The 10,811-nt window shown below is 65.4% G+C and overlaps 6 protein-coding genes across 6 annotated transcripts; 3 read left to right on the top strand and 3 right to left on the bottom strand.

The window, feature by feature from the left end:
• Positions 1–643: 643 nt before the first annotated feature.
• On the top strand, positions 644–1,422 carry Q8F55_003985 (uncharacterized protein; the record flags this gene model as incomplete). The annotated part of the gene is made up of 3 exons (XM_069352511.1): positions 644–843; positions 888–963; positions 1,027–1,422. The coding sequence occupies 3 exons, from the start codon at positions 644–646 to the stop codon at positions 1,420–1,422; spliced, it is 672 nt and encodes a 223-aa protein (XP_069209929.1).
• A 52-nt stretch (positions 1,423–1,474) lies between these two features.
• On the bottom strand, positions 1,475–2,494 carry Q8F55_003984 (uncharacterized protein; the record flags this gene model as incomplete). Its single annotated transcript, XM_069352510.1, has 5 exons — positions 1,475–1,761; positions 1,799–1,976; positions 2,038–2,289; positions 2,322–2,403; positions 2,436–2,494. The coding sequence occupies 5 exons, from the start codon at positions 2,492–2,494 to the stop codon at positions 1,475–1,477; spliced, it is 858 nt and encodes a 285-aa protein (XP_069209928.1).
• A 157-nt stretch (positions 2,495–2,651) lies between these two features.
• Positions 2,652–3,689, bottom strand: CWC24 (RNA-splicing factor; the record flags this gene model as incomplete). The annotated part of the gene is made up of 1 exon (XM_069352509.1): positions 2,652–3,689. The coding sequence occupies one exon, from the start codon at positions 3,687–3,689 to the stop codon at positions 2,652–2,654; it is 1,038 nt and encodes a 345-aa protein (XP_069209927.1).
• A 409-nt stretch (positions 3,690–4,098) lies between these two features.
• Q8F55_003982 (uncharacterized protein) lies at positions 4,099–5,796 on the top strand (the record flags this gene model as incomplete). Its single annotated transcript, XM_069352508.1, has 2 exons — positions 4,099–4,444; positions 4,484–5,796. 2 exons carry the CDS (start codon positions 4,099–4,101, stop codon positions 5,794–5,796), a joined length of 1,659 nt encoding a protein of 552 aa, XP_069209926.1.
• A 351-nt stretch (positions 5,797–6,147) lies between these two features.
• On the top strand, positions 6,148–7,178 carry Q8F55_003981 (uncharacterized protein; the record flags this gene model as incomplete). The annotated part of the gene is made up of 6 exons (XM_069352507.1): positions 6,148–6,174; positions 6,244–6,456; positions 6,490–6,546; positions 6,579–6,722; positions 6,758–6,781; positions 6,816–7,178. 6 exons carry the CDS (start codon positions 6,148–6,150, stop codon positions 7,176–7,178), a joined length of 828 nt encoding a protein of 275 aa, XP_069209925.1.
• A 990-nt stretch (positions 7,179–8,168) lies between these two features.
• On the bottom strand, positions 8,169–9,557 carry Q8F55_003980 (uncharacterized protein; the record flags this gene model as incomplete). The annotated part of the gene is made up of 1 exon (XM_069352506.1): positions 8,169–9,557. One exon carries the CDS (start codon positions 9,555–9,557, stop codon positions 8,169–8,171), a length of 1,389 nt encoding a protein of 462 aa, XP_069209924.1.
• Positions 9,558–10,811: the final 1,254 nt, after the last annotated feature.

Raw genomic sequence — 10,811 nt, 5'->3', positions numbered from 1 at the left:
TCTGTCGTTTCAAACGTCATTACAAGGCAATCATATTGACGCAATTTGAAGCATTTGAGTTGGCCCCACGTGCATATTACAAAACAGGTTGCAACTCAAAACAAGAAACCTGGCTGGCATCGACGCCTAGACGCCTCAGACGACGCCACTGGAGACTGAAAACTAGCAGGCAGGCAGACCAATGCAGCAGGCAGCGAGCGACAAACTACTCGACTAGGTCACATCGACACGGCTGGGGAACAAGTCGCAGCAGCCAAGTGGCCCCCGGCCCAGCGCGCCGCGCCCAGCAGCTTGGCGGCTCTACTGGCTTCGGATCGCTTTCCTCATGCCGCGGCCGGCCATTTCTCGATGCCCGCCCGCCCGCAGCGGCGAAGGAATCGACCAGGATCGATGCAGCGACGCATGCCAGAGGCAGTGACAGGGCTGGCTCGGAGGATGGTGAATCCAGGATATCCCAGGATGCATGAGAGATCAGGAGCGAGCGAGGGGGGGCAGTCGTGCCACCCTCCGCACGGGCGCACGGGCCGACCTCCACCACGCGCACGTGACCCTCCACGCGACGAGCAGTCCAACGCGTCGAGCGATCGAGCAATGTCAAGAAAGTCGACGCCGTCGTCGACCGCACACCTACACTCCCAGCGCGATGTCCGCACCCCCATCACCCACCCTCTCGGACGCCGAGCTGCTCGACAGCGTCGAGGAGTCGTTCGACCTCGGCGCCGAGCGCGAGCGCCGCATGGCCGAGCTGCGCGCGACGGTCGAGAGCGCGCGCGTCATCAAGGAGACAGAGTACGGCCGCGTCGTGACGTACACGGACGAGAAGGAGCTGGTCGAGCGCATGGCGTGGGTGGCGTGGTGGTGCTTCTGTCGTGAGCTGACGGCCGCAGCAAGGAAAAGTACTGCGTCGTGCACTTTATGCACCCCGACTTTCCCAAGTGCAAGATCATGGACGAGCGGTTGGCGGTGCGTTGCCTCGGCCCTTCCCCCAGCTGACGCGGGCCGGCTCTACCTCGCTGACACTGGCAGGAACTCGCCCCAAAATACAAGCACACGCTCTTCCTGCGCGTGTCAGTCGCCGACATCCCGTTCCTCGTCGGCAAGTTCAGCATCCAGGTGCTGCCGTGCGTCTACGCCTTCGTCGACGGGCGCAAGGTCGACCGGCTCGTCGGCTTCGAGGACCTCGGCAACACGGACACGTTTACCGCCAAGACGCTCGAGTTCCGGCTCAAGCAGAGCGGCGTGCTCGTCGACTCGCTGACCCTCGCCTCGCTCCTGCCCGCCGGCGCGCGCAAGTCCGGGTCAGACGACGAGTCGGACGAGGACGACGCGCGCGCCTTCCGCGACAAGGCATCCCGGCGCAAGGGCAAGGTCGGGATCCGCAACGGGCTGGCGGGGCGCGGCGCCGACGACGACGAGTGGTAGGGTCGAGGCGTCATCATACACCCCATTGTAAACTATTGCATTTGTCCCGCTGCTAGTCCTCCTCGCCGTGCATCAGGCGCCAGAGCTTGCCGACCTCGGGCTCGTCGGCCCCGAACGCGTGCTCGGCCGCGAGTGCCTGGGCCATGTGCGTCGCGTTGGTCGACCCGCACAGCGGGGTGATGTGCCACAGCTCGGCGAGGCGGTACACCGCGGCCTCGGGGGTCACCTTGTGCCGGTGCGCGAGGGCGCGGAGCAGCGGGTGGGCGAGCAGCGACGGGCTGCCCGTCAGCGTCCAGAAAGACTGGTACGCGATCCCGTGTTTCTTGCACAGGTCGTAGACTGGGGTCAGCGCCGCGCCGTTGCAGCCGAGGCTCACTGGGCCAGTTCCACCCGTTGCCCTCGTACCACCTGTTCTGGACGTATCGCACGGGCACGCGCGCCTGCCCCACGAGCCAGGCGAGCTCGGACGCGTCGTAGATGTTGGACACGCCGAGCGCGGCGACACTGCCGGCGTCGACGAGGCCCTCGAGCGCGCGGTACGCCGCCAGCGTGTCCTGGGCGAGGGTGAGCCATCTCTCCTTCCCTATTGCCCCCCCACCCCACCCCCCAACCCACCTCGCGCCGCCGCAAGGGCGAGTGCAGCACGACGCTGTCGAGCCGCTCGACCCCCAGATTCGCCAAGGAGACAGCGACGCTCTGCCGCACCTGCTCTGCGACGGGCGCGTCCTTGTCATACGGGATCGGCTGGGAGGCGTCCTGCCCGTCAAGCGACGTGAACTTGGTCTGCAGCCACACCTCGTCGCGCGAGACGACGCCCTCGGAGAGCGCGCGCGCCAGCCCCGCGCCGACGAGCGGCTCGGCGTAGTGCTGCTGTCAGTGGGGAGCAGCCGGGCGCCCACCTTGGGCTGGCAGGCCGTGTCGATGCCCCGGAAGCCTTGCCGCAGGGCGAGGCACACTAGCTCGGCGGTGCGCTCCTTCTTCCTGCTCGTTAGCTGGGTCGCGGGGCGACGCACCAGGCCGTGCCGTATACGATTCGGGGGATGGGCATGGCGCTGCTGTCGCTGTCGCTCATGGTATGGTTGTTGGTTGTTAGTTCGTGAGACTACCTCCACTTATTGCGTCATGCGGCCTCCACTAGGCTGCGCCGGGCTATGGTGTTGGTGTCTTGGTGACATGGGTTGTACAATGCTATGCTACGCTCTATGCTACGGTGCTACGGCTACGCCCGCCTACTCGTCGTCGCTGTCGGGGGCCGACTCCCAGCGCCCGCCCTCAGGCCCGCTGTCGTCGTCGCCGCCCGCCCCGCCCTCCTCATCGCTCCCCGCCTCCCCGCCGATCTCAATCCCCCCGTCCCCCTCCTCCTCCACGATCCCCTTCTCCTCCATGCGGCGCTTGCGCTTGGCGGCCAGCTTGGCCAGCAGTTTCTCCGCCTTGTTGAACAGGCCTTGGGTTGCCGCACCGCAAGCATAGCACTTGGGGCTCTTGGTAAACCGCTTCATCGCGCAGTCGAGGCAGAAGTAGTGCCCGCACTTGGTCACGATCGGCTCGGTGAACTCGCGCTTGCAGATGAGGCACGCGAACGGCAGCATCTCCTCTTCCTCCTCCTCAATCTCCTTGACCTCGTCCGGGTCGAGCTTGTCCAGCTGCCAGCCGGCGAGGTAGTCGCCGCGGTCGTGCATAAACTTGCACGAGTCGCCGTAGCCGCAGAATCCCGTCTCCTTGTACGGCTTGCACACGTCGGGCTGGTAGTCGACGACGGTAATCGTGCGGATGTTGGCCGTCGCGCGGATCGGGCCGGTGCGCATGCTCTTGGCCAGGCTCTGGTCGGCGCGCTTGTTGATCGTAGAGAGGTAGCCCGACTGGCCGTGGTACAGCCCGTCGTCGCGCACAATCTCGCCGTCCTCGTTGAGCTTGATGCGCTTGTCCTCCTTCTTCTCGACGCCCTCGAGGTCCCAGTCGGCCGAGCGCGTCGCGTACTCGTCCTGCGTGATGCCGCCGCCGTCGGCCTTGAAGTCGAACTCATCGAGTCCGCCGACCTCTTCTCCGGGGGCTCGCCGCCGCTTGGTACCCTGGACGAGCGGGTTGAGGATCGACTTTTTTGTTGGGCGCACGACGGCAGAGTCGCTGTCGGTGGCGGCGGGGGAAGCGTCGTCGGCGGGCGGAGTGGCTTCTCGCCGCCGTGACTGGTTTGGTCGTGACCGCGGGCCCTTCTTGAACATGACGGTGGGTGCGGGGGGCGCCGATGTCGAGGCTTCTGGTGCAGACATGGTGTGGTGTGTGTTGTGGTGATGTAGACAAGTTGATGAGATAAGATAGGGGCTGTCGTGGTTATATCTTTGTGGAGGGGGTCGACGTGCTGAGCAATAGTCACCCAGTCAACCCAACTCTCCAACTCTGGTGACGTAAGCAGAGCAGGAAGCAGGAGCGGAGTATCAGGGGGGTCATATAAATCCTTCCTCCACGTGCAAAATTTATATGGCCCCGGCTGATAAAAGTGGCGGGAGAATTTTCCGGAACCTTTTGGGGGGTGTTGGCGATGAGAACACCACAAACACCCACGACTCGAACGCCGCGGCCATAGCCATACTCTCATCGTTCGGGACTTCATCTCGGCGTTACAACAACTCCACCCTCCACCACGCGAGGCGGCTACACAAACAACAACAACAAGGTGCGATGGAGGACGCCCTCACGACCCAACAGCAGCAAGACAACGATGCCGTCGCGGCCGCCGCTGCCGCCGCCGCCGCTGCCTCGCTCGGCCTCGCCGACCTCCAGCCGCCCCAACAACACCACTTCCATCACAACCTCCAGCAACCCGACTTTAGCCACACCCACAAGGACGATGGCACGCCACACGACGAGGTAGACGTCCACGCGCTCGAGATCCCCGTGGATGGCGAGGATGATGTCGGATTGCACGACCACGACCTCGACCTCAGCCTCAGCCTGGCAGGGACTCCACATGCTGTTGACACGACGCCAAGAGCATCGTACGGGCGGCCACCGTCCATTAGGAAAGGTTAGTGGCTCCGCCAATCTCACCGTGCTAACGCCACAGCCTGCGACTTGTGTCATGCCGCCAAGCAGAAGTGCTCTGGAGACCGCCCGGCGTGCTCGCGATGTGCCCAGGGTGGCTGGCAGTGCATCTATGCGCCACGGCAGCGGAGGAGGACGGTTCCCAAGGACCAGAAGCTCGCTGGGCTCGACGGCAGATCCCACGGCCTCGGTGGCCTCGGAAGCCTGGGCAAGAAGCGCAAGCTCCAGCGCGACAGCATGACCCTTGGCACCGACGGCCTCGACATGAGAATGGCCATGGGCATGGCCATGGACCTGGGGTTGGCCGAGGAGGAGGAAGACGAGCACCTCTTGACAATGAGCGACGACCAGATGCTCGAGTCGATTGCCATTGACGGCTACCTCGCCGACCTTCCCTTGGGGACGTTTGTCAACAACCTTCCCTACAACTCGGCGCCCCCGGCGTCGGCGAATGCGTTCGGCGCCGACGACTTCCCCGGCGCGGGCGATGCGTACAACTCTTCCGAGATGGACCAGCACACGACGTCTGCCCTTCGCGATGCCATCTTCTCGCTCAACGAGTCGAGCGGCGCCGGCCAGGGCCACGACCAGACGGGCGCCGAGGGCCAGGTCGACGGCACCGACCAGCAGGGCATTGAGAGCATTGACCAGCAGGGTCTCGACCCGCATCTGGCACTGCTCGACCTGTCCCACGCCATGCCCGTTGAAGAGGGACCCCAGCCCGACCCGACGGCTGACCTCAACCTCACAAACATCCCCTCGCCTCAGTACCCCGCCCAGTGCCAGCACATTGCTCTGGTCCCACGAATCCTTGCCCTCCTCACCCAGCACCCACTCGAGCCCAAGCCTGGATCCAACACGCCGCTGAGCATGTACATCTTTGCCCCGCTGGCACGCTCCCTCCGCCTCTTCCTCTCCATCATCCACTGCCAGCACTGCTCGGGCTCGCCACAACAGACGCTGCCTCAGCTGGCACTGCTGTCGCGCACCACCACCATCCTCACCTACCCCTTTCCCCCATTGCCACCCAACGCCGCCGGACAGCCGTCGGCGCAGATCACAATCCACGGTGCGCGCCTGTCGGGCACTGGCATCTCCGAGGCGATCGAGCAGCACATTGTCGGAGTCGCGTGGGACTCTTGGCGTGCAAGCATCCGCGAAATCTTCAACTCTTTCGAGCGCAAGGCGCAGGACGTGATTCAGCAGAACGCGGCCCTCAACGCCACCAACGATGGGGGGCAGCCGCCTTCAAGTGCTGAGACGCAGAGAGCGGGCCTCATGTTCCAGGCCATGACACGGCTGGTGTCTGCCATGAACGAGGTCGAGCGTGACTAGAGTGTAGTTAATTCAAGTATAGACTGCCCCAGTGGGCAATCATCCGTGTACCATTAGATAAAACCGCGGTGGTGGGCTCGGCACTGTATGGTGTGTCGAGGTGATGCCATTGTGTGATGTGCAGTGTGCAAGTGGGTGGTTGCAGTTGCAGTTGGCTTCGGGGGTCGTCGCCACAATGACATCGGCGTGGGCCGTCATTTGCCACCGTGGGTTGGTCGTGTGTCGTCACCGGCAAGTGCTGGCTGGGCGACTTCCGGCCACAAACCCCACAACACAATATCTCAGCGACGACAACCTCCACCCCGACACTCTCAACTCGTTCCACAGCGGCAATGACGCAAACAAGATAACATGGAAGCGGTCAATCACATCAAGCTGGTGCGTGGGTGGGCGTGGGGTGCGACCGCATGCCCTCCTTTGGCCCTGTCGTCCCAGCTAACCCCCCAGCGCGTGGAACGCAGCCAGGCCAAGCCCGTCCTCTCGGCGCTGCTGCACGCCGTCTTCTTCCACCGGCTCCTGGACGCGGTCGAGCCAGAGACAATCGAGACGAACGAGACGCACGTCGCGTGCGGCGGCAGCGGGGCGGTCGAGCGCGAGGTCGCTGCCCGGGTCGACGAGTTTGGCCGGGCCTTCGTCGAGGCCGGCAGCGACTCGGGCGAGGTGCGTCGCCGCCGGGGCGGGGCTGACGCGCAGATCGGCATCGTGTTCCTCCAGCGCAAGAACCGCAAGGGCTGGTTCGCGGTCACTGAGGTGCGTTGGCGCGGGGGCGTGGCTGACAACAGGCCCTCGTACCGTGGGAGGAACACCTCATCACCATCCACTTTGTCAAGAGAGCCACGACGAATCCCCTTCCCGGAGCGCTGCTCCAGCTGCTGACGTTCTGCGCCGAGCGCAAGGACAATGTGCCGCCATTAGTGGGCACGGGGGTGGGTAGCTGCATTTGGCGGAGCTGACGGCGCAGGACCAAAACAATCTCTCTCACCAGGTGAGCTGAAGGTACGGGGACAAGCTCACGCCAGATCCTCATCTCGCCCCCGCCCCCCTCCGAGCTCTTCGCACCCTCCTCCCCGCCGCTAGGCCCGACGCGGCTCACGAGCCCGCCCCCAGCCCCAGTGCAGGGCACGACGCCGGCCACGGCCGTTGCGGACATTCCCCGCGCGTACCCCGCCGCGCCGCGCGCCTCGTCGCTCGGCCCGCGGGCCAAGACGTCGGCCGGGGCGCTGTACGACGCCGGGTCGGCGCGCCGCTCGAGCAGCCCGATGACGGCCATCTCGGACGCCGGGACGAGCGCAATGGGATACCTCGAGCAGGCGAAGGACGGCCTGCTGGCCAAGGCGGGGTGGGGGGGCAAGGTGGGTGCGGCGTTCAGTGGGCGCGGGTAGGGGGGCTCGTTCGTTGTGCATTAGTGTACTTAGATGTGATGGTTGTTTGATTGCGGGGTGGGGTGGGTTGGGTGGCAGGTGAGGCGCCACGCGTGCCAGGTGGCAGGCGCATGGAGGATGGCTGCATGCCCAACTTGCTGCATGGCCACGCGCACCGCAGCATAGGTGTCTACGACGGCCGCCGCGAAACGCACTATCGCGCTTCCGCGGCGACCGGACAGGCGATACTGCGTCGTGTGCCACGCGGCGTGGGGGTGTGGGGGAGCGTGGTTTGCGCGCGAGTGCAGTGTGGGGTGTGCGCGAGTTTGGGGGCGCTGAGCCGTGTGCCAGGGGGGCTCCGGCACCCGCGGGGGGGAGGCCTCGGCGTGCCGGGCCTGACCTCCGTCGTCAAGGCCGCAGCCGGAGCCGCTGGTCGCGAGGGCGGGCCCATGGAACTGGGACGGCCATAAGCATACCTGCTGCGCAGCACTGCCCACACCAAGACGGGGACGCAGCAGCGATTCTGAATACACCGCGCCGCGGCGGTCCTCGACGCGCAATACACACTGGGTTAGGTTCTGTCCCGGCCGCAACCGAGACGCCGCGGCACCGGGCAGCGTAAGGTTGCCCGCGGGCGGGTGCCATCAGTCAGTCACCCGCGCTCTGCGTTTCAGCCACGCCGACATGTGCGATTAGGGGTGTGGCGCTGCGGGTGAGTTTGTGGGTGGCGGTGGCACCGTCGTCGCCTTCCCTCCCCCGTCCCCCCACTTGCACTCGCTGCGCTCGTGCTCGTGCTCGTGCTCGCGCCGGTACAGTGTCCATCTATGCATAGGAATACAGCGCCGTTGGATCAATCGCGTGTGTACGAGTTCCAGGCGCCCCTAGAGACTATTATACGCAGCACTCTGAGCGTGGGCGAGTCAACTCGAGCCCCGTGTGTGCAAAACCCAGTGTCCGTTGCCTTGGCGTCGCGGCGCGACCCCCTCTATACGCGGAGAGCCAGCGTCTCGCTTAGAGGCCCCAGACCTTCTGGCCGAAGCCGGCGTCGGCACTCGGCGTGCAGGTCGCGTTGCCCGACAGCGCGAAGCCGGGCGCGCAAGACGAAACAACGCACTTGGCGTTGACGCACGCAACGGAACCAGCACCCTCGATGGCCGAGCAGTCCTGGCCCTTGCCCTCGGCGACGCAGCCGCCGCACGACTCAATGTCCGAGCTCGTGTCGACGCACTCGAACTGGCCGTCAAAGCCGTCGCCGTCGATGCGGCACGCCTTCTTGCCGGCCGGGCAGAGGCTGTCGACCGTCGTCTCGTCACGGCGCTTCTTGTAGCCCGAGGGCACGATGCACTTGCACGACGCGTCGAGCTTGCCGCCCTTGTTGTTGCACTGGCGCTGGGCGCCGCAACCGCAGTTGAGGCACTTGCAGTCGGGGCCGACGGCGCGGCCGGACAGGTAGCAGAACTTGATGAGAAGCGGGTTCTTGCACTGCCCGATCTGGGTCGGCGTCGAGGTCGGCACCGTGCCGGTCGAGGTCGGGGTAGGAGGCTTGATGCACACGCACTTGGCGTTGCAGCCCCAGCCCTGCTTCCAGCACTGGCCGAGCTTGGCGGGGTCCTTGCAGTCCGAGCTGGTGCCGGGCACGACGGGGGTACCGGGGACACAGTTGCAGTTTGCGTCGGTCTTCATCTTCTTGCACGCGCACTGGGCGACCTTGAACCAGTCCATGCAGGTGCCGGGGACGGCCGTGGGCTGGGTAACAGGCGGCTTGGGGTCGGTGGGCGTGATGCAGACGCACTTGGCATTACAGCCCCAGCCCTGCTTCCAGCACTGGCCGAGCTTCTTGGGGTCCTTGCACGCCGAGGGGGGGTACGGCGCGGGGCCGGCGACACAGTTGCAGTTTCCGTCGACCGAGCGGCCGCCAGAGATGTGGCAGAGGGCAATCTTGTTGTAGTCCTGGCACTTGGCCGGGCGGCCAGTGCACTGGCAGTTGTAGGTGACACCCTGGCCGTTCTTCCAGCACGCGAGCGTCTTGGTCCAGTCGGTGCAGTAGCACGACGAGGGCGAGACGACGGGGACGGGGGCGACGAGGCGGGGCGGGAAGACGCACGAGCAGCGCGAGTCGCAGTTCTGGCCGCGGACAAAGCAGCGCGCGCGCTGCTCGAGCGAACAGCCCTTGTTGGTCGTCGAGTGCCCGTGGCCAAAGGTGCGCGGGTCGAGCTCGGCTGCGCGCTTCATGAGCGAGGCCTCGTCGGCATCGCGTGCGGCCATGAGGCCGGCGTGCTCGGCGCCAAAGGCGTCGACGCGCTTGGCGACGTAGGCGCCAATCTCGTTGGGGGGAGGGATCGAGTTTGCGAGCGCCGCTGGGAGCGCCAGCAGCGCGAGCGCCACGCTGGAGAACTTCATTTTGTGGCGGTGGGAAGAGGGGAGGAGAGGGGAGAGGAGAGGGGGGTTATAAGGAGAGTGGTGCCACTGTACGGCTGGCCTACAGGCGGGCTTTGGGGAGGAGAAGAGGTACGCGCACGCAAGGAAGGTTGAGGGGAAGCACGTCGTACGCGCGTATCTTATACCCAACCCAAAGCTTGGACGAGGACGTACGTCGACGTCTGCAGCAGGAGTAAACTGCCAAGCCCGCCGGCGGGCGTGACGTACGAGGGCACCCCTGCCCTCGCGATGCATTGGACAAGCAGCGTCAGGCAGCGTGCATCAGTGTCAGACAGTGCCACCTCCTCCCTGGCACACGCGACGATCGGAGGATAGGCATTGTGTCGTACGGCAGGGAGTGCGTCGTCTTCGAGGTGAGCATAGTGAGTGTAAGCTTCGTCGTGAGTTGTGTGAGGCCACGCCAAGGGGTCCAGGACTTCGGGAGACGATCCCGCCCAGAGGGTAAGTTACTCCGGCCCACACTCGACGCGCCGACGTCAACTCAAGCTAGCAAGGTTGCAATAAAGTAACCTTGATCCCAGGCCCGGCCGCCACGCGCGTCGCCGCGCGTCTCAGGGCGCAGGCACAGCACAGGACTCTCCCGCTCTTACGGTAAGCAATTCCTCCCCGCCCAGGTTGTGTACTCGCCTTCCTCTCGCAGCATGCAGCGACGGCGACACGCACGACTCCACCCCTGGCCGCTGCTCGGATAATAGACGCGCCACGTACGAGAGAGCAGATAGGATCCGAGGGGCACGTGTGGTTTCTGGCAAGTGGCGCACGCTGAAACGGTGACTGCTAACTTCGAACAGAGGGCTGGCAGGTGGCGCCGACGTGATCAGTGCCGAGGTCGCGCACTCGGCGCCACCCCCTCCCAGTGCCGAGGACGCCCACCCTCGGGACTGCTCCAGCGGCCCCTGCCTGGCTCGGCGTCATCACGGCCAAGACGAGTTGTGACAGTAAACACAGCTAAGCAGCGGCGCCAAGCAGGCGCGCTTCGCCGCACCTGTAGGCCGCTGCCATACGGACAGGGCCGACACGCTGCTTTGCCGTCCCGAAGTCGTCGACCCCCCTTGGCACTCCACCCTCTCGTCACTCGCGTTTTCGGGGGTGCAGCGTGTTAAGGGTGGCACCGACGACTCCGCCTGTCAGAAAGACTAGGCAGGACGAGTTGCCCGACTCGCCATCCGGAGCATGGCGCGGCACTCCCATGGCAAGTCATGGCTGCTCGGGGGA

The sequence above is a fragment of the Vanrija albida genome (assembly GCF_041260175.1).
Source record: "Vanrija albida strain AlHP1 chromosome Unknown contig_3, whole genome shotgun sequence".
Lineage (NCBI taxonomy): Eukaryota > Fungi > Basidiomycota > Tremellomycetes > Trichosporonales > Trichosporonaceae > Vanrija > Vanrija albida.
The sequence above is the reverse complement of the archived record's forward strand: the minus strand, read 5'-3'. Positions and strand labels throughout refer to the sequence as shown.